General features: G+C 49.9%; 1 protein-coding gene across 3 annotated transcripts in view; it reads left to right on the top strand.

Annotated features, from left to right (window-relative positions):
- Positions 1 to 15,897, top strand: part of LOC309400816 (chromodomain-helicase-DNA-binding protein 3-like) — a 110,559-nt gene that overhangs the window by 75,701 nt on the left and 18,961 nt on the right. For all 3 annotated transcript variants that reach the window (XM_081969504.1, XM_081969505.1, XM_081969506.1), the window contains exons 24-30: positions 325 to 491; positions 1,987 to 2,164; positions 3,165 to 3,230; positions 4,417 to 4,502; positions 5,376 to 5,509; positions 12,288 to 12,432; positions 14,211 to 14,376. In XM_081969504.1, the coding sequence (XP_081825630.1) occupies positions 325 to 491; positions 1,987 to 2,164; positions 3,165 to 3,230; positions 4,417 to 4,502; positions 5,376 to 5,509; positions 12,288 to 12,432; positions 14,211 to 14,376 (942 nt within the window). The remainder of the gene's footprint in view (positions 1 to 324; positions 492 to 1,986; positions 2,165 to 3,164; positions 3,231 to 4,416; positions 4,503 to 5,375; positions 5,510 to 12,287; positions 12,433 to 14,210; positions 14,377 to 15,897) is intronic.

The raw sequence follows: 15,897 nt of genomic DNA, 5'->3' as shown, positions 1-15,897 counted from the left end.
CCCCGTGGAATTTGCTTCTCAGAAGATCGCAAAAGGGGATCGCCCGGTAAGCTGCAACCGTCGTAAATACAAGTCAAGCATCCGAATTTTGACCACGGAGAGGCTGCAAAGGTTGCAAGTGTGAAAAAAAGTCATAAGTCGGTTTTTTCAGTGCCCTTGTAATTTCGAACGGTCACTTAAATGGACTGTTGTAATTTGGACTACCTGCATCTATAACCATTCTGGGCTGATTCACAGGGAAATCCAGTTCTCCTCATCAGTTTGTTTACTGACCGAACGTCATCAAATCAGCTGTGATATTTTACCCTCCCCATCCTCTTCCAGGCGAGAACAAGGAGGAAGACAGCAGCGTTATCCACTATGATAATGAGGCCATCGCCCGTCTCCTGGACCGTAACCAGGACGCCACTGACGATGCCGACGTCCAGAACATGAACGAATACCTCAGCTCCTTCAAGGTGGCGCAGTACGTGGTTCGGGAAGAGGATAAGGTCAGTTGTGGGGTCGTGGCTGTTTTGGGTCTTAGCTGGTGCAAAGGGGTTTACCAGCAAGGGTTTACCAGCGTCCCTGGCCTGCTCTCGAGTTGCCATAGGAAAGGGTGAGGGACGGGAAACCAATGAAACGGCACAGCAGCAGACTTGTCTCTCTCAAGGCTGTCTCCCAGGGTTACTCACAGCAGCCGGAGAACCCCCGAAAGTGCCCTGTTGGCGAATGTGATTGATGACACGCCTTGGGAGGAGTGGGGAAACAGGGTCATTACTGGGCCGTAAATGACGTGGGGTCAGAGCTGGCTTCACTTGGGAACTTGCGACATGAATCTCCTGATAAATAACTGGATTTCTTTTGAAGCTTGGCTGGAGGCTCATGATTTAATTAGGGCATTCGCCAGAACCCGGATAGCAAGCCAGCTCTCTCAAAACTAATCAAAATTACCTGACACATTCAGCATGAATATGACAAAGTCATAGAACATCAGAGTTGGAAGGGATCTTGGAGGTCTTCTAGTCCAACCCCCTGCTCAAGCAGGAGACACCGTACCGTTTCAGACAAATGTTTGTCCAAGCTCTTCTTAAAAACCTCGAGTGATGGAGAACCCACAACTTCTGGTGGCACGCAGTTCCGCTGGTTAATTGTTCTAATTGTGAAGGCGTTTCTCTTCAGTGCTAGGTTGTTCCTCTCCTCCATCCGTTGCTTCTTGTCCTGCCTTCTGGACTCTTGGGGTATCGGTTGACCCCCTCTTCTTTGGGGCGGCCTCTCAAATATTGGAACGGGTGTATCTGGACTACCTTTTCCACATTTCTTTGCAACTGTCTTAATACATACCGTATTTTTCAGAGTATAAGACGCACCAAGATTTTGAAGAGGTAAATTAAAAAAAAGCTTTTGCACTCTGAGACCTCCCCCCCAAACCTCTGCACGCCTCATTTTTTGTGAAAATGTTTTGGGGGAAACCAAAAATGAGAAAAAACTGTCCTGTTTCTGGCAAATAGGCCCGTTTTTTGCGTAGCCTTCAGGAAGCTTGTAGAGTATTCCTGGGGGCTGGAGGGGGGGAGCGCAAAAACGAGCAAAAACCGGCCCATTTTCTGCTCGTTTTTGCCCTCCCCAGTCCCCAGGAGCACTTTGCAGGCCTCTCAAACCCTCTGCATGTCCATTTTTGCAAAGGGGTGGGGTTTCAGGAGGCCAAAAATGCTGTATTCAGTGTATAAGACACACCCATATTTTCACCCTCTTTTTTGGGGGGAAAAGATGCGTCTTATACTCTGAAAAATACGGTAAGTAACTTTCTTAATAGACGGTGGGAATGCAGTAGACATAATATATCTTTGACTTCAGCAAAGTGGGTGGGAAAATTGCTGGCTGCGGAGTTCAGAGAGTTGAAGTCCACCCACGTTAAGGTGGCCAAGGTTGAGACATTTTGCTCTGTGTGTAGTTGTGTGTTCCAATCTCTCTCTCTCTTTCTCTCTCTCTCTCTCTCTCCACCGATAGATTGAAGAGATTGAACGGGAGATTATTAAGCAGGAAGAAAACGTCGACCCCGATTACTGGGAGAAACTGCTGAGGCATCATTACGAGCAGCAGCAGGAGGACTTGGCTCGCAATCTGGGCAAAGGGAAGCGGGTGCGAAAGCAAGTTAACTACAACGACGCTGCCCAAGAGGACCAAGGTCAGTGCTTCAGAAACGAAAAACGGTACCCCTCTGGCCAGCCCCTGGACATTACCTCGACTAAAACCCAAATGGGCTTCAGGTTTTGAGTCCGACACGTAGTTTGCTGAAAAACTCCTCCTCCTCCTCCTCTTTTAATGACCCCATAATCCCTTGCGGGGTGGAGTCTGGGCAGTTGAATGGAGCTGGGTGTTTACTGGCCGGATGCCCTTCCCTGTCGCCAATGCGGAGTTATATTCGGCATATCTATTCTCATTGTGCCCAGAGAGAGAAATATCTGCCTCTACCTAGGATCAAACCCACAGCCTCCTGATTGTGAGGCGAGAGCTCCACCTCTAGGCCACCACACCACTCTCCAACTACATTTAGTCATCATCTTCTTTTAACGATCTTATAATCCCTTGCACGGTTGGAATCTGGGCAACTGAATGGAGCTGAGTGATTTACTGGCCCGATGCCCTTCCCTGTTGCCAATGCGGAGTTTTGTTCAGCAGATACATTACGTAAAAAATGCAAGGGGAAACATAGGGACCATGCTCCTTCGTTCCATGCTCCTTCGGCCTTCCATGCTCCTTCGGCCTTCAGTCATGCCGTCCACATGACCATGGAGACGTCTTCGGCTTTGTAACGGAGATGAGCATCGCCCCCTAGAGGTTGGAAGGACTAGCATATATCTGCGAGGGGAACCTTCACCTTTACCTTTTTATTTATTTTTATTTATGAATCCCCCAGTCAGCGTGCTTTAAGATGGGTGGACTTCGACTCCCAGAATCCCCCAGCCAGTGTGATTACAATGGGTGGACTTCATGGCTGGCTGGAGAATTCTGGGAGTTGGAGTCCAACCTGTCCTAAAGTGGACAAGCTTGAGAAAAATAAAAGACTTGGCTTTATTCTTCTGGACTTCAGTTTTGGGAACTAATCCCCCAAATCCCCGCCTTGTATCGCTTGCAAATCGGCATTATGTTTTTCTTTTTTCTTCTTCTCTCTTATTTGTTTTCAGACAATCAGTCTGAATATTCCGTCGGCTCCGAAGAGGAGGATGAAGATTTTGACGAGAGGCCAGAAGGTAATGATGGCTGGTCGGGTCTTCGTGCTGAAGGTTCTGGAAAGGCTCTGAGGCCTTCTTTAAGACTCCCAAGCGTCCGATCTAGAACGCTCCCTTCCTTGTACGGCCTTCGGTCCGAACAGAATGAAATGTGTGGCCCCTTGCTCAACAGTAGTAACTGTGAGAGGGACCATTTAAATAGGAGCCAGCCGTGTGCAGCAGCTGCCAAAAAAGCCAACTCAGTTCTAGGCTGCATCAACAGAGGGAGAGAATCAAGATCACGTTAAAAGTGTTAATACCACTTTACAATCCCTTGGTAAGACTCCAGAATTCCCCAGCCAGCCATGCCTGTTTTATTTTTCCTCCTCCCCCCTAAAGTGGAGAGATTGCAGAGGAAGGGATGAGAAGAGAGTAAGCGAACCACGTAACACGTAAAGTGTTAGTACCACTTTATAAAGCCTTGCTAAGGCCCCCAAATTCCCCATGCTTGGTTTTTTTCCCCTCCAATCCCCTAGAATGGAGAGATTGCAGAAGGAGGGATTAGAAGAGAGTAAGCGAACCACAATGGGGATGCGTATCACGTGAAGTAATAATACTTTTTTATAAGGCCTTGGTAAGGCCACACTTGGAATACTGCATTCAGTTTTGGTCGCCATGATGTAGAAAAGATGTGGAGACTCTAGAAAGAGTGCAGAGAAGAGCAACAAAGATGATTAGGGGACTGGAGGATAAAACATATAAAGAACGGTTGCAGGAACTGGGTATGTTTAGCTTAAGAGAAAGAAGGACTAGGGGAGACATGATAGCAGTCTTCCAATATCTCAGGGATTGCCACAGAGAAGAGGGAGTCAAGCTATTCTCCAAAGCACCTGAGGGTAGAACAAGAAGCAATGGGTGGAAACTAATCAAGGAGAGAAGCAACTTGGAACTGAGGATAAATTTCCTGACAGTGAGGAGAATTAATCAGTGGAACTCCTTGCCACCAGAGGTTGTGAATGCCTGGTTCCAGTGACTATCCAGTGTTGGATAAACCACCTTTGGGAAATTTGGCTATGTGTGAAGGGTGAATCATGGACGCTGGACGGATTCTTTTTTGTTTGCTTGAGACTTGGCCACCTCCTTTGTGGAGAGAAGGGGAGGCCTTTTGGGGGCTCCTGAGCATCCCTCCCTCCAATTGCTTGTCTTCTTCCTCCCTCTGCCAATCAAGGCCGCCGGCAGTCCAGGAGGCAGCTTCGGAATGAGAAGGACAAGCCTCTTCCCCCCCTTCTGGCACGGGTTGGGGGCAACATTGAGGTGAGATTCAAGCTCGGTGGCAATGCAGTGGGAATGGAGGGGGAGGAGAGAAGCGAGACAGAGAGGAGAGAAAGAGAGAAGGGAGAGGAGGAGAGACAGATGAGAGAGAAGAGAAGGGAGAGAGTGAGGGGCAGAAGAGAGGGAGAAGGGTGAGGAGAGAGGGGAGAAGAGACAGAGAAGAGAAGAGGAGGAGAAGAGAGGAGAGAGACGGGAGGAGAGAGAGAAGGGAGAGGGGAGAAGAGACAGAGAAGAGGAAGAGGAGGAGAAGAGAGGAGAGAGACGGGAGGAGAGAGAGAAGGGAGAGGGGAGAAGAGACAGAGAAGAGGAGGAGGAGGAGGAGGAGGAGAAGAGAGGAGAGAGACGGGAGGGGAGAGAGAAGGGGGAGGAGAGGGGAGAAGAGACAGAAGAGAAGAGAGAAGGGAGGGAGTTGGGGGAGAGAAGAGAAAGAAGAGACAGAGAGAAAAGGAGGGAGAGGAGGAGAGAGAGAGAGAAGAGGAGAGGAGAGAGAAAGAGAAGGAGGAGAGAGGGGAGAAGAGACAGAAAAGAGAAAAGGAGAGGAGAGAGAAGGGAGGGAGAGGAGAGGGGGAGAAGAGAGACAAAAGGGGAGAAGAGAGAAAGAGAGAGAAAAGGGGAGGAGAGAGGAGAGAGAAGAGACAGCAGAGAAAAGAGGAGAGGAGAGAGAGAAGGGAGGGAGAGGAGAGGGGGAGAAGAGAGAGAAGAGAAACAGAGACTATCAGAACTTGGATTGTAAGAGACCCCAGGTAGCTCCGTTGGAGCGTCGGATCTGTTGCCAAAACGACCGGTCGTAATCCGAAGATGCCCCGCGCTGGGTGGAGACCTTGGCAGGGCTGACCTCTGGGCCTCTTCCTGCAGGTGCTGGGATTCAACACCCGTCAGCGCAAGGCCTTCCTGAACGCCGTCATGCGCTGGGGCATGCCTCCCCAGGACGCCTTCACTTCCCAGTGGCTGGTTCGGGACCTGCGAGGCAAGACGGAGAAGGAATTTAAGTAGGTGCCCTCTCCTCTGCGGGGTTAGGAACTGACAAGTCGGGCGGGGGAGACGGACGGACGGACGGACAAGCCGCAGAATTTGCCATTTTTGTAAAAAAAAAAAGGGGGGGGGGATTAATTAAAGCAGCTATTTTCAGGCTCTGGGATCCGAAAGGTGACCTTTGTTGAGGATTTGGGGGCCGGTTGTTGCGAGGGTCTCCCTGCTTGTACGGAATCCAATGTGCTCGGCTCAAATCTTTCCAGGAAGCAGCAGTCTATCTGACTCTCCCGTTTTGGAAGGCCTGTTGAGGAAGGGTTTCTGGGATTCCCTACAAATCAACCTCCTTGCCCCTTTTGAAGCCAATTGTTCTTTTCCTGCCTTTTGGAACGATGCCGAACATTTCGGCCTCGTCTTCATCACGAAAGCCTTCCCGGGGGCTCAGAAGCAGGCGCTGATGGCGTTACCTAGTTGGGTCATGAAACGTCTGCAAGATTGCCACACACTGAGTGAGCACCAAGGAGCCCACTGTCGTCATTGTCATCCTCCTCCTCTCCACAAACCCTTCTGGCACTGATAATGTTACCTAGCAGGGTCTTGAAACGTCTGGGTTTTGATCGCATCCAGAACAGGGTCTCTTAGGAAAGGCAGAGAGCCGCCTTCTCTGGACAGACCAGCCACCCATTCACTCTCAGGGGGGGAGCCTCTGATCTTGCCTGGGGTCAGAGGCAGGAAGCCTTCCTTTGTCGTTGCCTCTGTGTGTGCATGTGTGTCCATCCTTGGCCTTTGAAGGTTGTGGCAGCCGCTGCTCATCTGCCAGCGGCCAGCAGAGCTGGCAGCCAATTTGGGCAATGAGGAGGTTGGGGAGGAAGATGGGCCAGTCCTGGAGTCTGGGGAAGGCTCTGATGAGGGCTCTGTGTCGGAGGCAGAGAGGGGGCCAGGGCTGTCTGACAGTTATCAGCTGCCTTCAGAGTCAGACATCAGTGAGGTAGAAGAACAGCTGGAGCCTGTTCCCAGTGTGCGCATGCGCAGAGCTGCCAGACGAAGGGAACCGCTAAAGAACAGGGGTCGACTTGGGAGGAAGGCCACAGGTGGACAGTGAATGGCCCCCCCCCCAGAGGGAATAAAAGAGGGAGCGCCAGGGGAGTGGAGTTTGCAGGAGGCCAATGAAGTTCCCTTCATTGTTTGTGACTCTCCGAGACTCCTTGCAAAGGTTTTGCAGATATCACCCTGGCAGCTCTCCAAGCCAGAGAAGGTCTGTGACCGTAAATCCTCCCTTGAAAGACTTTGCTGGATGGGAAGGAGCAGAATTCAGAGTCAGTTAATAAAAAAGGTTGTTTTTTTGGTCGGGAGAAGGAGTTTGCTTGAGGCTCTCGGGAAGCCTCGGTCCGTACAATCTGGAGGTCCCAAAAAACCACCATCGGTGGAGCCCGCTGGAGCCTTGGGAAGCTTCATGAGCTGTGCATGACAGGCCGTGTCACACGCCTTTTACCTTGTCTCTCGCTAATGTTGTCGCTCCGCCGGGGCTTTCCTGTTTTTGTATCTCCCGTGATACGCCGGGAAGGTGACAGTTTTGCCTCTGGCTCTTCCATCTTCCTTTTGAAGAGGGCTTTTGTAGCCCGCTTGTCTTCGGGGAGAGGGGGGGGGGGGAAAGGCGCATCGCCCAAAGATTAATGCCAGCGGTTTGTATCACAAGTAACAAAGGACAGATGGGGGAAACTCGGTCTCCCTGCCAAAGTCTGTTTGCTTGTTCGGTGAGCTCTCTCTCTCTCTGGGGAAGTGGCTTAGCCCCTGAAGCTGCCTCGGCTACTCCAGTAGTAAGTGGTACTCCAGGCAATACACGATAGACCATTGGTGGCACTCGAGAAGCACTTGCAGCTTTCCCAAGAGCCTGAAGCAAACTCCCCCTATCTGGGGGATCCTGACTGCTTTCTTGGGGGGTTTTCTTACAGACGTTTCATGACCCAACTAACTAACATCATCAGTCATCCTCCTCCTCCTCTTTTAATGACCCCAGAATCCCTTGCGGAGGTGGAGTCAGGCCAACTGAATGGAACTAGCAGAGAGTTTTTTAATGGCCGGATGCCCTTCCCTGTTTGCCGATGCAGAGTTTTGTTCGGCAGATGTATTCTCAGCGTGCCCAGAGAGAGAAATACCTGCCTCGACCTAGGATCGAACTAACTAACATCATCAGTGCTAGAAGATATTTGGCTTTGCAGAGAGGAGGAGGAAGAGGACGACTGTGGGGTCCTTGGATGCTCTCTGACCTTGGTTGCTTTCTTGCAGGCATTTCATGACCCAACTAGGTGATGTCATCAGGACTAGAAGGGAGAGAGGGGTTTGTGGAGAGGAGGAGGAGAACTGTGAGGTCCTTGGTGCTGTCTGAGCTTGGTGGGTTTCTTGCAGACGTTTCATGGACTAACTAGGGAATGTCATCAGTGGTAGAAGTGGGGACTGAAGAGAGGAAGAGGAGGAGGAGGACGGTGAGGTCCTTGGTGCTCTCTGAGCTTGGTGGGTTTCTTGCAGACGTTTCATGATCCATCTAGCTAACAGTGCTAGAAGGGAGGAGGAAGAAGAAGTTGCTTTCTTTGTGGGGGAGGGGGTTGTCTTGCAAACGTTTTATGACCCAACTAAGTAACCTCATCAGTGCTAGAAGATAACGGGGTTTGCAGAAAGGAGGAGGAGGAGGACTAGGGGGTCCTTGGTTGCTTTCTTGCAGGTGTCTCATGACTCTACTGAGTGACATTATCAGGGGCCCGAAGGAGTGGGCTTTGCTCCCTGTTTACATACAAGGGTCTTGCCCTGTCAGTAGCCGCGGGAGGGCTCTTGGGAACGCCACTGAATATCCTCTTCTGCGTTGAAGCCCCTTGCCCAAATCCTCGTGACCCTCCCTCTTTGCTTGCCTTGGCTTCGCCAGTGTCTCTCCTGAGATTTCCAGACCCGATGAAGCAAAGTTAAAAGAACCTGGTTTTCTTTATTCTTGTGTGCCAGGCTGTGTTTTGGTCTGTCGGGGATGTGGGCGTACGCGGAATAATTCTGTTCTTTCTTGACTTGACTTCTTCCCGCTTTATTATTTTGTTTACAAATCATTCAAGCCGGTGAACATAATCCAACATATCTTTTTCCTCCTTTGCCCACAACAACAACAACAACCCTGTGGGGTAGGTTGGGCTGAGAAAGGGGATGTCAGCGTTCCAAATATCATCCAGAATTAAATCAAGAGTTCAAGGCATAATAGCTTTCCTCAAGGTTCCAATTTAATCAGAGAGAAGTGTTGGTACCAACTGTGGAAACCCGAATCTGGAAGCTTCCTGGGGTTCCCACCCAGTTGAAAGTTCAAAGGTCCCCACACCCACAAGCCCATCCCATGGTCCAATCTTCCTCTGCCACATCTGGCATTTCCACCCATCTAGTTCCGGTCAGATGCAGAGGTGCGGAGACAAAGGATGCGCTTGGGCTTCTAGAAAGGAATGTTTTATTACGACGACAACGCATTCTGCTCCTTACTATCCCCCCCCCCCTATTCCCCACTCATGAAACAGCCTAGAAAAAATAATAGAAAGTGTGGCAGGCCAAAGATCCTAAAAGGAAGATGACTGTAGGCCGGACAGAGGAACTGACCCAAAGCCACTCACTCACTTTTCATGCCTAAGGCAGGACTAGAACTCCTATCTCCTGGTGATTGGCCCAGAGTCACCTAGCTGGCTTTCATGGCTAAGGTGGGACTAGAACTCCCGGTCTCCTGGTCTGCATTTGTGTCAGAAGCATTGGCCCAAAGTTACCCAGTTAGCTTTCGTGCCCAAGGCGGGACTAGAACTCCCAGTCTCTGGCTTTCTAACCTGGCGCCTTCACCACCAGACCAAACCCAACCCTTTTTTTTAAAATTAAAGTTTCAATAAGTTTTACAATTGTTTTCTCCCTCCCCTCCCTCCCCCCCCCCACCCTACCCCGTCTCCATCCCTCCCTCCCCCCGACCTCCCAGAGCAAAGTTCAGGGTATGATCATTTGACAAACATATGCTAACATAAGCTAACTAATTTTAACATTCAGCCATTCTTTGTGCTTTTAACTCCCCCTTTCTCCAGCTAACTTTGAATAATTTGTAATATTGCTTATGCCTTCATTCATAAGCTAATTGAAGCTTTTTAGTCTGGTATTTCTTTTGAATATAATCAATCCATTTTTCCCGGTCCAGCTTGTATTTCTCATCTGAGTGGTCCTTCAAATACGCTGATATTTTGGCCATCTCAGCTAGGTTTACTACTTTTAATGTCCATTCTTGTATAGTAAACCCAATGTGTTTGTTTGCCAAGTGATGATGGCTCTTACTCATCTGACATCCGCTCCTAACCGGTATCTGTCTGTGTTTTCCTGGAGGCTGAGGCGAAGGGACGCCCTCCTCTCCCTCAAGCAGACACAGAGCAAGGGAAGGCTGTGGCCAGGCGCATTGGCAGGTCTAAGGCGTGACTTCTGCCAAGCTGGCCCACAGCGACAGAGCCCCGATGCTAACTTGAAGGTTGAAGACCTACTACGAGACTCTGATGGCAAACGGGTGGAATGGAAAGTTCCAGAAGCATAGAGGGGTGTGGGTGGAGTATTGGTTTTAGGATCCGTACCTAGACATTTCCACTCCCTGCTCCTAGGATGGTGTGCCTTAGCAACCTTTAGATGTGTGGACTTCAACTCCCAGAATTCCCCAGCCATCATGGCACCCTTAAGATATGTGGACTTCAACTCCCAGAATTCCCCAGCCATCATGGCACCCTTAAGATATGTGGACTTCAACTCCCAGGATTCCCCAACCATCATGGCGCCCTTAGGATATGTGGACTTCAACTCCCAGAATTCCCCAGCCATCATGGCACCCTTAAGATATGTGGACTTCAACTCCCAGAATTCCCCAACCATCATGGCGCCCTTAGGATATGTGGACTTCAACTCCCAGAATTCCCCAGCCATCATGGCAGCCTTAAGATATGTGGACTTCAACTCCCAGAATTCCCCAGCCATCATGGCACCCTTAAGATATGTGGACTTCAACTCCCAGAATTCCCCAACCATCATGGCGCCCTTAGGATATGTGGACTTCAACTCCCAGAATTCCCCAGCCATCATGGCGCCCTTAGGATATGTGGACTTCAATTCCCAGAATTCCCCAGCCATCATGGCACCCTTAGGATATGTGGACTTCAACTCCCAGAATTCCCTAGCCATCATGGCGCCCTTAAGATATGTGGACTTCAACTCCCAGAATTCCCCAGCCATCATGGCACCCTTAGGATATGTGGACTTCAACTCCCAGAATTCCTCAGCCATCATGGCAGCCTTAAGATGTGTGCAGATCCCAGGCTTCCTCAGCCAACCAATAGCTTTAAAACATGTGAACTTCAACTCCCAGAATTCTCCAGGCACCTTACAGTTGCTGTGATACTGGCGGAAGGGATTGTGGGAATTGAAGTCCACACACTTTAAAAATTGGCAAGCTTGAGAAACCCTGTCCAACAAGCTTCCGCCATCCTCCCCCCCCCCCCATCCTCTCATTTGTGTTTTGGGGTTGTACGTAGTTGCCTGTTGCTCCGGAACATTCCTGCCATTCAACCAATCAAACTACCTTAAGCCAAAGATTTGAGGTTTGGCATCCTTTCCCTGGACTAGAATCGCCCAAAAATCACATCCTCTTTCCCCCAATTGTTTTTCTTCTTGTGTCATATCCGTCATCGGATGTTGGCAATCCTATTTTTATTAATAGCCGCAGGAGAAAGTGCTGCTGAGCTTTCTCCAAAGTTGGTCCCTTATGTAACTTTCGCTTTTGAATGGCCTTGATGATTTCCCTTGGCTTTCCCAGGCGGCTTATCCCCTCCTCCTTTCTGATGTTGTCAAGCCAGCTTATACGTAGAACAGCCGCCTGTCAATCCACAGTTCAAATGCTTCTAGTTTCTTCAAGGAGTTTTCTCTCCGAGGCCAACTCTCCACTTCGTAGAGCAGGAAGGAAAAGATGTAACATCTGACAAGTATCTGATTTTTCAGTCTTAGGCTGATGTCGTGACTGCAGAAGGCTTTATTCATTTTGAAGAATGTGTCAGGGTTCCAAATAGCATCCCAAAGTAAATCAGAGTCCGAGGCAAAGTATTGCTCAAAGTTCCAATTTATGAAGAGAGCCATGTTGGCACATCTGGGAAAACCCGAATCTGAAAGCTTCCCGGTTTTCCCCACCCAGTTGAAAGTTTAAGATCTTGCCCCCACACCCACAAGTCCATCCCAGGGTCCCATCTCCCACTGCCACGAAGACAGAATCCACCCATCAATTTCCGGTCAGGTGCAGAGGTGCAAAGACAAAGGATGACCTTGGCTTTCTAGAAAGAATGTTGTTATGGCTACCTATCATCTAAACTCCATACAATCCATTTTCCCACAATAGAAAATGCACCGTAGAAACATAGAAAGTGTGGCAGGCCAAAGAGCCGAAAGAAAACCGCAGGCCTGAACCAAATGCTGTTCGAGCTTCCTCGATCCTTGTCTTTACTTCACTGGCCATGTCCCAGCTTTCATGGAAATTAAAACCGAGGTTGCATGATCCTTTCAACCTTTTCCAGTGGTATTACACTAGAAAATTTCCCTAACACTCTTTTCCCCCCAAGCCAGGGCAGCTGATGGCATTCAGGCTCTGTCATGGCCCTGAATTCCACTGAGAGCTTAAATCCATCCATACGGAGCAATCTTAAACTTCGTGAGAGGTTGTTGCTCCGGCTTTCTCCAAACAGGCACCGATGGAAGATTTGGACGTTTCTGTCTCCGCAGGGCTTACGTTTCTCTGTTCATGAGGCATCTCTGCGAACCCGGGGCGGACGGTTCGGAGACCTTTGCCGACGGGGTGCCGAGGGAGGGTCTCTCCAGGCAGCAGGTCCTGACACGGATAGGAGTCATGTCTCTGGTTAAAAAAAAGGTACGGGCAGCAAGGATGGATGGACCAAGAGGAAACGCCCATCATTCAGGGCCCTTCTAATTACTCCGCATTGGTGTGAGCAGGGCTTCCTTCCCCAAGGGAAAAACGAAGGACATGTTGGTTTAAATCAGGGGTGTCAAACACAAGGCCCGCGGGCCGAAACCTGCCTGCAGGGCTGTCCTGGAAAATGTAAGGAGCCGGCCAGCGTGGCTTCAACCCGGTTTACCCAATCCGAAGAGGAAACATGCCAGCAGTTTGGGGAGTGGTGTCAAGCTGCCCACAGCCACCCAGTCGGCCACGCCCAGGGATGGGATTCAGCTGGTTCGGACCGGTTTGGGCGAACCGGATGCTATTTTTACATCTGGTTCGCCAAAGTGGTAGTTGAAAGGACTGGCTGGCCCGGCCCACCCTCCCCTCCTCTCCCAGGAGTCTCCACACGGCCTGTTCATCATGCAAGGTAAGGGCAGGGCCCTCGTGGAGGCTCTGGGAGGGCATAAAATGGGCCTCCCGGAAGTCTCCGGAGGGCCTCCGAAGCTGGGGGAAGGCCATTTTCGCCCTCCCAAAGGCTCGAAAAAATTCTCCAGAGCCTGAGGAGGGTGAAAACATGTAGTTCAGGAGGCAGAGTAGGTTAGGGTTAAAGAGGTTGGGTTGAAAGAGAGGGACTGCCCCCAAAGTCACCCATCTGGCTTTCATGGTTAAAGTGGAACTAAAACTCCCCGCCTCCTGGTGATTGGCCCAAAGTCACCCAGTTGGCTTTCATGCCCAAGATGGGACTAGAACTTCCAGACTCCTGGGGATTGGCCCAAATTCACCCATCTGGTTTTCATGGTTAAAATGGAACTAGAACTCACCATCTCCTGGTGATTGGCCCAGAGTCACCTAGCTGGCTTTCACGGCTAAGGTGGGACTAGAACTCTCGATCTCCTGGTCTGTATTTGTGTCAGAAGCATTGGCCCAAAGTTACCCAGTTAGCTTTCGTGCCCAAGGCGGGACTAGAACTCCCAGTCTCTGGCTTTATAACCTGGCGCCTTCACCACGAGACCAAACCCAACGCTTTTGTTTGCCAAGTGATGATGGCTCTTACTCATCTGACCTGTATCTGTCTGTGTTTTCCTGGAGGCTGAGGCGAAGGGACGCCCTCCTCTCCCTCAAGCAGACACAGAGCAAGGGAAGGCTGTGGCCAGGCGCATTGGCGAGCCTAAGGCGTGACTTCTGCCAAGCTGGCCCACAGCGACAGAGCCCCGATGCTATCTTGAAGGTTGAAGACGTACGAAGAGAATCTGATGGCAAACGGGTGGAACGGAAAGGTCCAGAAGCATAGAGGGTGTGTGTGTGTGGAGTATTGGTTTTAGGATCCGTACCTAGACATTTCCACTCCCTGCTCCTAGGACGGTGTGCCTTAGCAACCTTTAGATGTGTGGACTTCAACTCCCAAAGTCACTTAGCCAGCTTTCATGTTTAAAGCGGGACTAGAACTTCCCGTCTCCTGGTGACTGGCTTAAAGTCGCCCAACTGGCTTTCATACCTAAGGCAGAACTAGAACTCACCATCTCCTGGGTTCTAACCCGGCACTTTTAACCTTGACCCCAGAGTATCTCTCTAAACAACGTGCTTCTTAGTTTGGACGTTCTCTTAAATTTCCCACCCAGAATTTATTTGCTAAGGTAGACTTCTTCTACCGTGGAATGGTTTTATTTTGTGACCATTGTCATTGCAGAGTAAAAATTGCTCATGGAGGTGTGTGTGTGTGTGTCTGTGTGTGTGTGTTTGCATGACAGGTACAAGAGTTTGAACATATTAACGGCCGCTGGAGCATGCCTGAATTGATGCCCGACCCCAGCGCGGACTCCAAAAAGTCTTCCCGAGCCTCGTCCCCCACCATCAAAACCTCCACCACCACCCCAGAACCCAGCTGCACCAACACGCCCTGCACCTCCAAACCAGGTAGGCATCTGTCACGAGGAGGGAGCCGAACCTCAAATCCCTTCCCCTGAAGTTGTCAGAATCCACCCTGTTGTAGTCCGCTGGTGGCCTGCGAAGTTGGCAGCAGATTCTGGCAGTGAGGAGGTTTGTGGGGAACATGGGCCAGTCCTGGAGTCTGGGGAAGGCTCGGACGAAGGCTCTGCGTCGGAGGCAGAGAGGGGGCCAGGGCCATCTGGGAGTTATGTGCTGCTTCCGGAGCCTCCAGAGTGGGACAGCAGCGAGGCAGAGAAACAGGCTCCCCCTGTTCCCAGTGTGCGCATGCGCAGAGCTGCCAGAAGGCAAGAACAGTTAAGACAGGAGGGACGATTTGGGAGTAAGGCTTGGAGGTGATTGGCCCCTCCCATAGGACATAAAGGAGGAGCAAAGGCCCGTGAGCCTTTGCAGGAGTCAACTTTGTTCATGCTGGTCAGTTTACCTTCTGAAACGCCCTTTTTACTCTTTGCTCCATGTAGTGTTGCCAAGCTAATTGCCAATTAAGTCTTTGGCTGCGTTTCAAGGGAGGTGCTTATCAGCCTTATCCCGAAAGATTTTGGCAGACTTCGGTGGGACTCTTTACAAACTATTTGAGACTCAATACAGGCTGTGAATGAACATAATTCACAGCCTTTGAAATAAAAAGAGGATTTTTGGGATAAAGCGTCTGTTTTTACTGTCTCAGGAATCCCAGATCAGAACACACCCTGCCCCGTTCAAGGCAGGCAAAATGGACAAAGCTGAATCTTGGCGGTATGATTTCTGTGCGGGATTTCAAATTTCTGCCTTTTTTAAGAGGCTGCTTCACATAAAATGAATTATGCTAGTATCATCATCATCATCTTCATTTAACGACCTCATAATCCCTTGCATCGGGCTGGAGTCCAGGCAACTGAATGGAGCTAGCAGAGTGGTTTTTTAATGGCCGGATGCCTTTCCCTGTCGCCAATGTGGAGTTTTGTTCAGCAGATAGATTTCCATCGTGCCCGGAGAGAGAAATATCTGCCTCTCCTTAGGATCGAACTCACAGCCTCCTGACTGTGGGGCGAGAACTCCACCTCTAGGCCACCGTATCACTCCATTCACATTGCTAGTATCCTGGAGTGAATTGCTCTTAAATTAGCACCTGTGCAAAGAAATTAATTCTAATAATTTCTAGAATAATGGCCAGGGGATTTCAGGTGGAATCCTTAGTAAGTGAAACAGCGAGCTTACTAAGGGGGCCGTAGTCTTCGACGTATGACCACAATGGACCCTGAAATTTCTGCTGTTAAAGGGAGACGTATGTTAAGTGAGTTGTGACTAAATCAATAGTCGAAAGCTGCCTCTCTCCGTAGCAAACATTAAACTGAATTTTGATTGATTAAACTGAAAACACTCTAGGGTTTTAATATGTATATTTCCGTAAGGTGCCCCAGCCACTTGGTGCAGTGATCTTGATCCTTGTAAAAGGAGTCCTCGTCTTACGACCACAATTGATCCCAACAATTTTTTTATTTTTTGTTACAT

Source organism: Natrix helvetica (assembly GCF_964273705.1).
Source record: "Natrix helvetica genome assembly, chromosome: W".
NCBI classification, from domain to species: domain Eukaryota; kingdom Metazoa; phylum Chordata; class Lepidosauria; order Squamata; family Natricidae; genus Natrix; species Natrix helvetica.
Note: the sequence above shows the minus strand (reverse complement) of the source record. Positions and strands in the feature narration are given on the sequence as shown.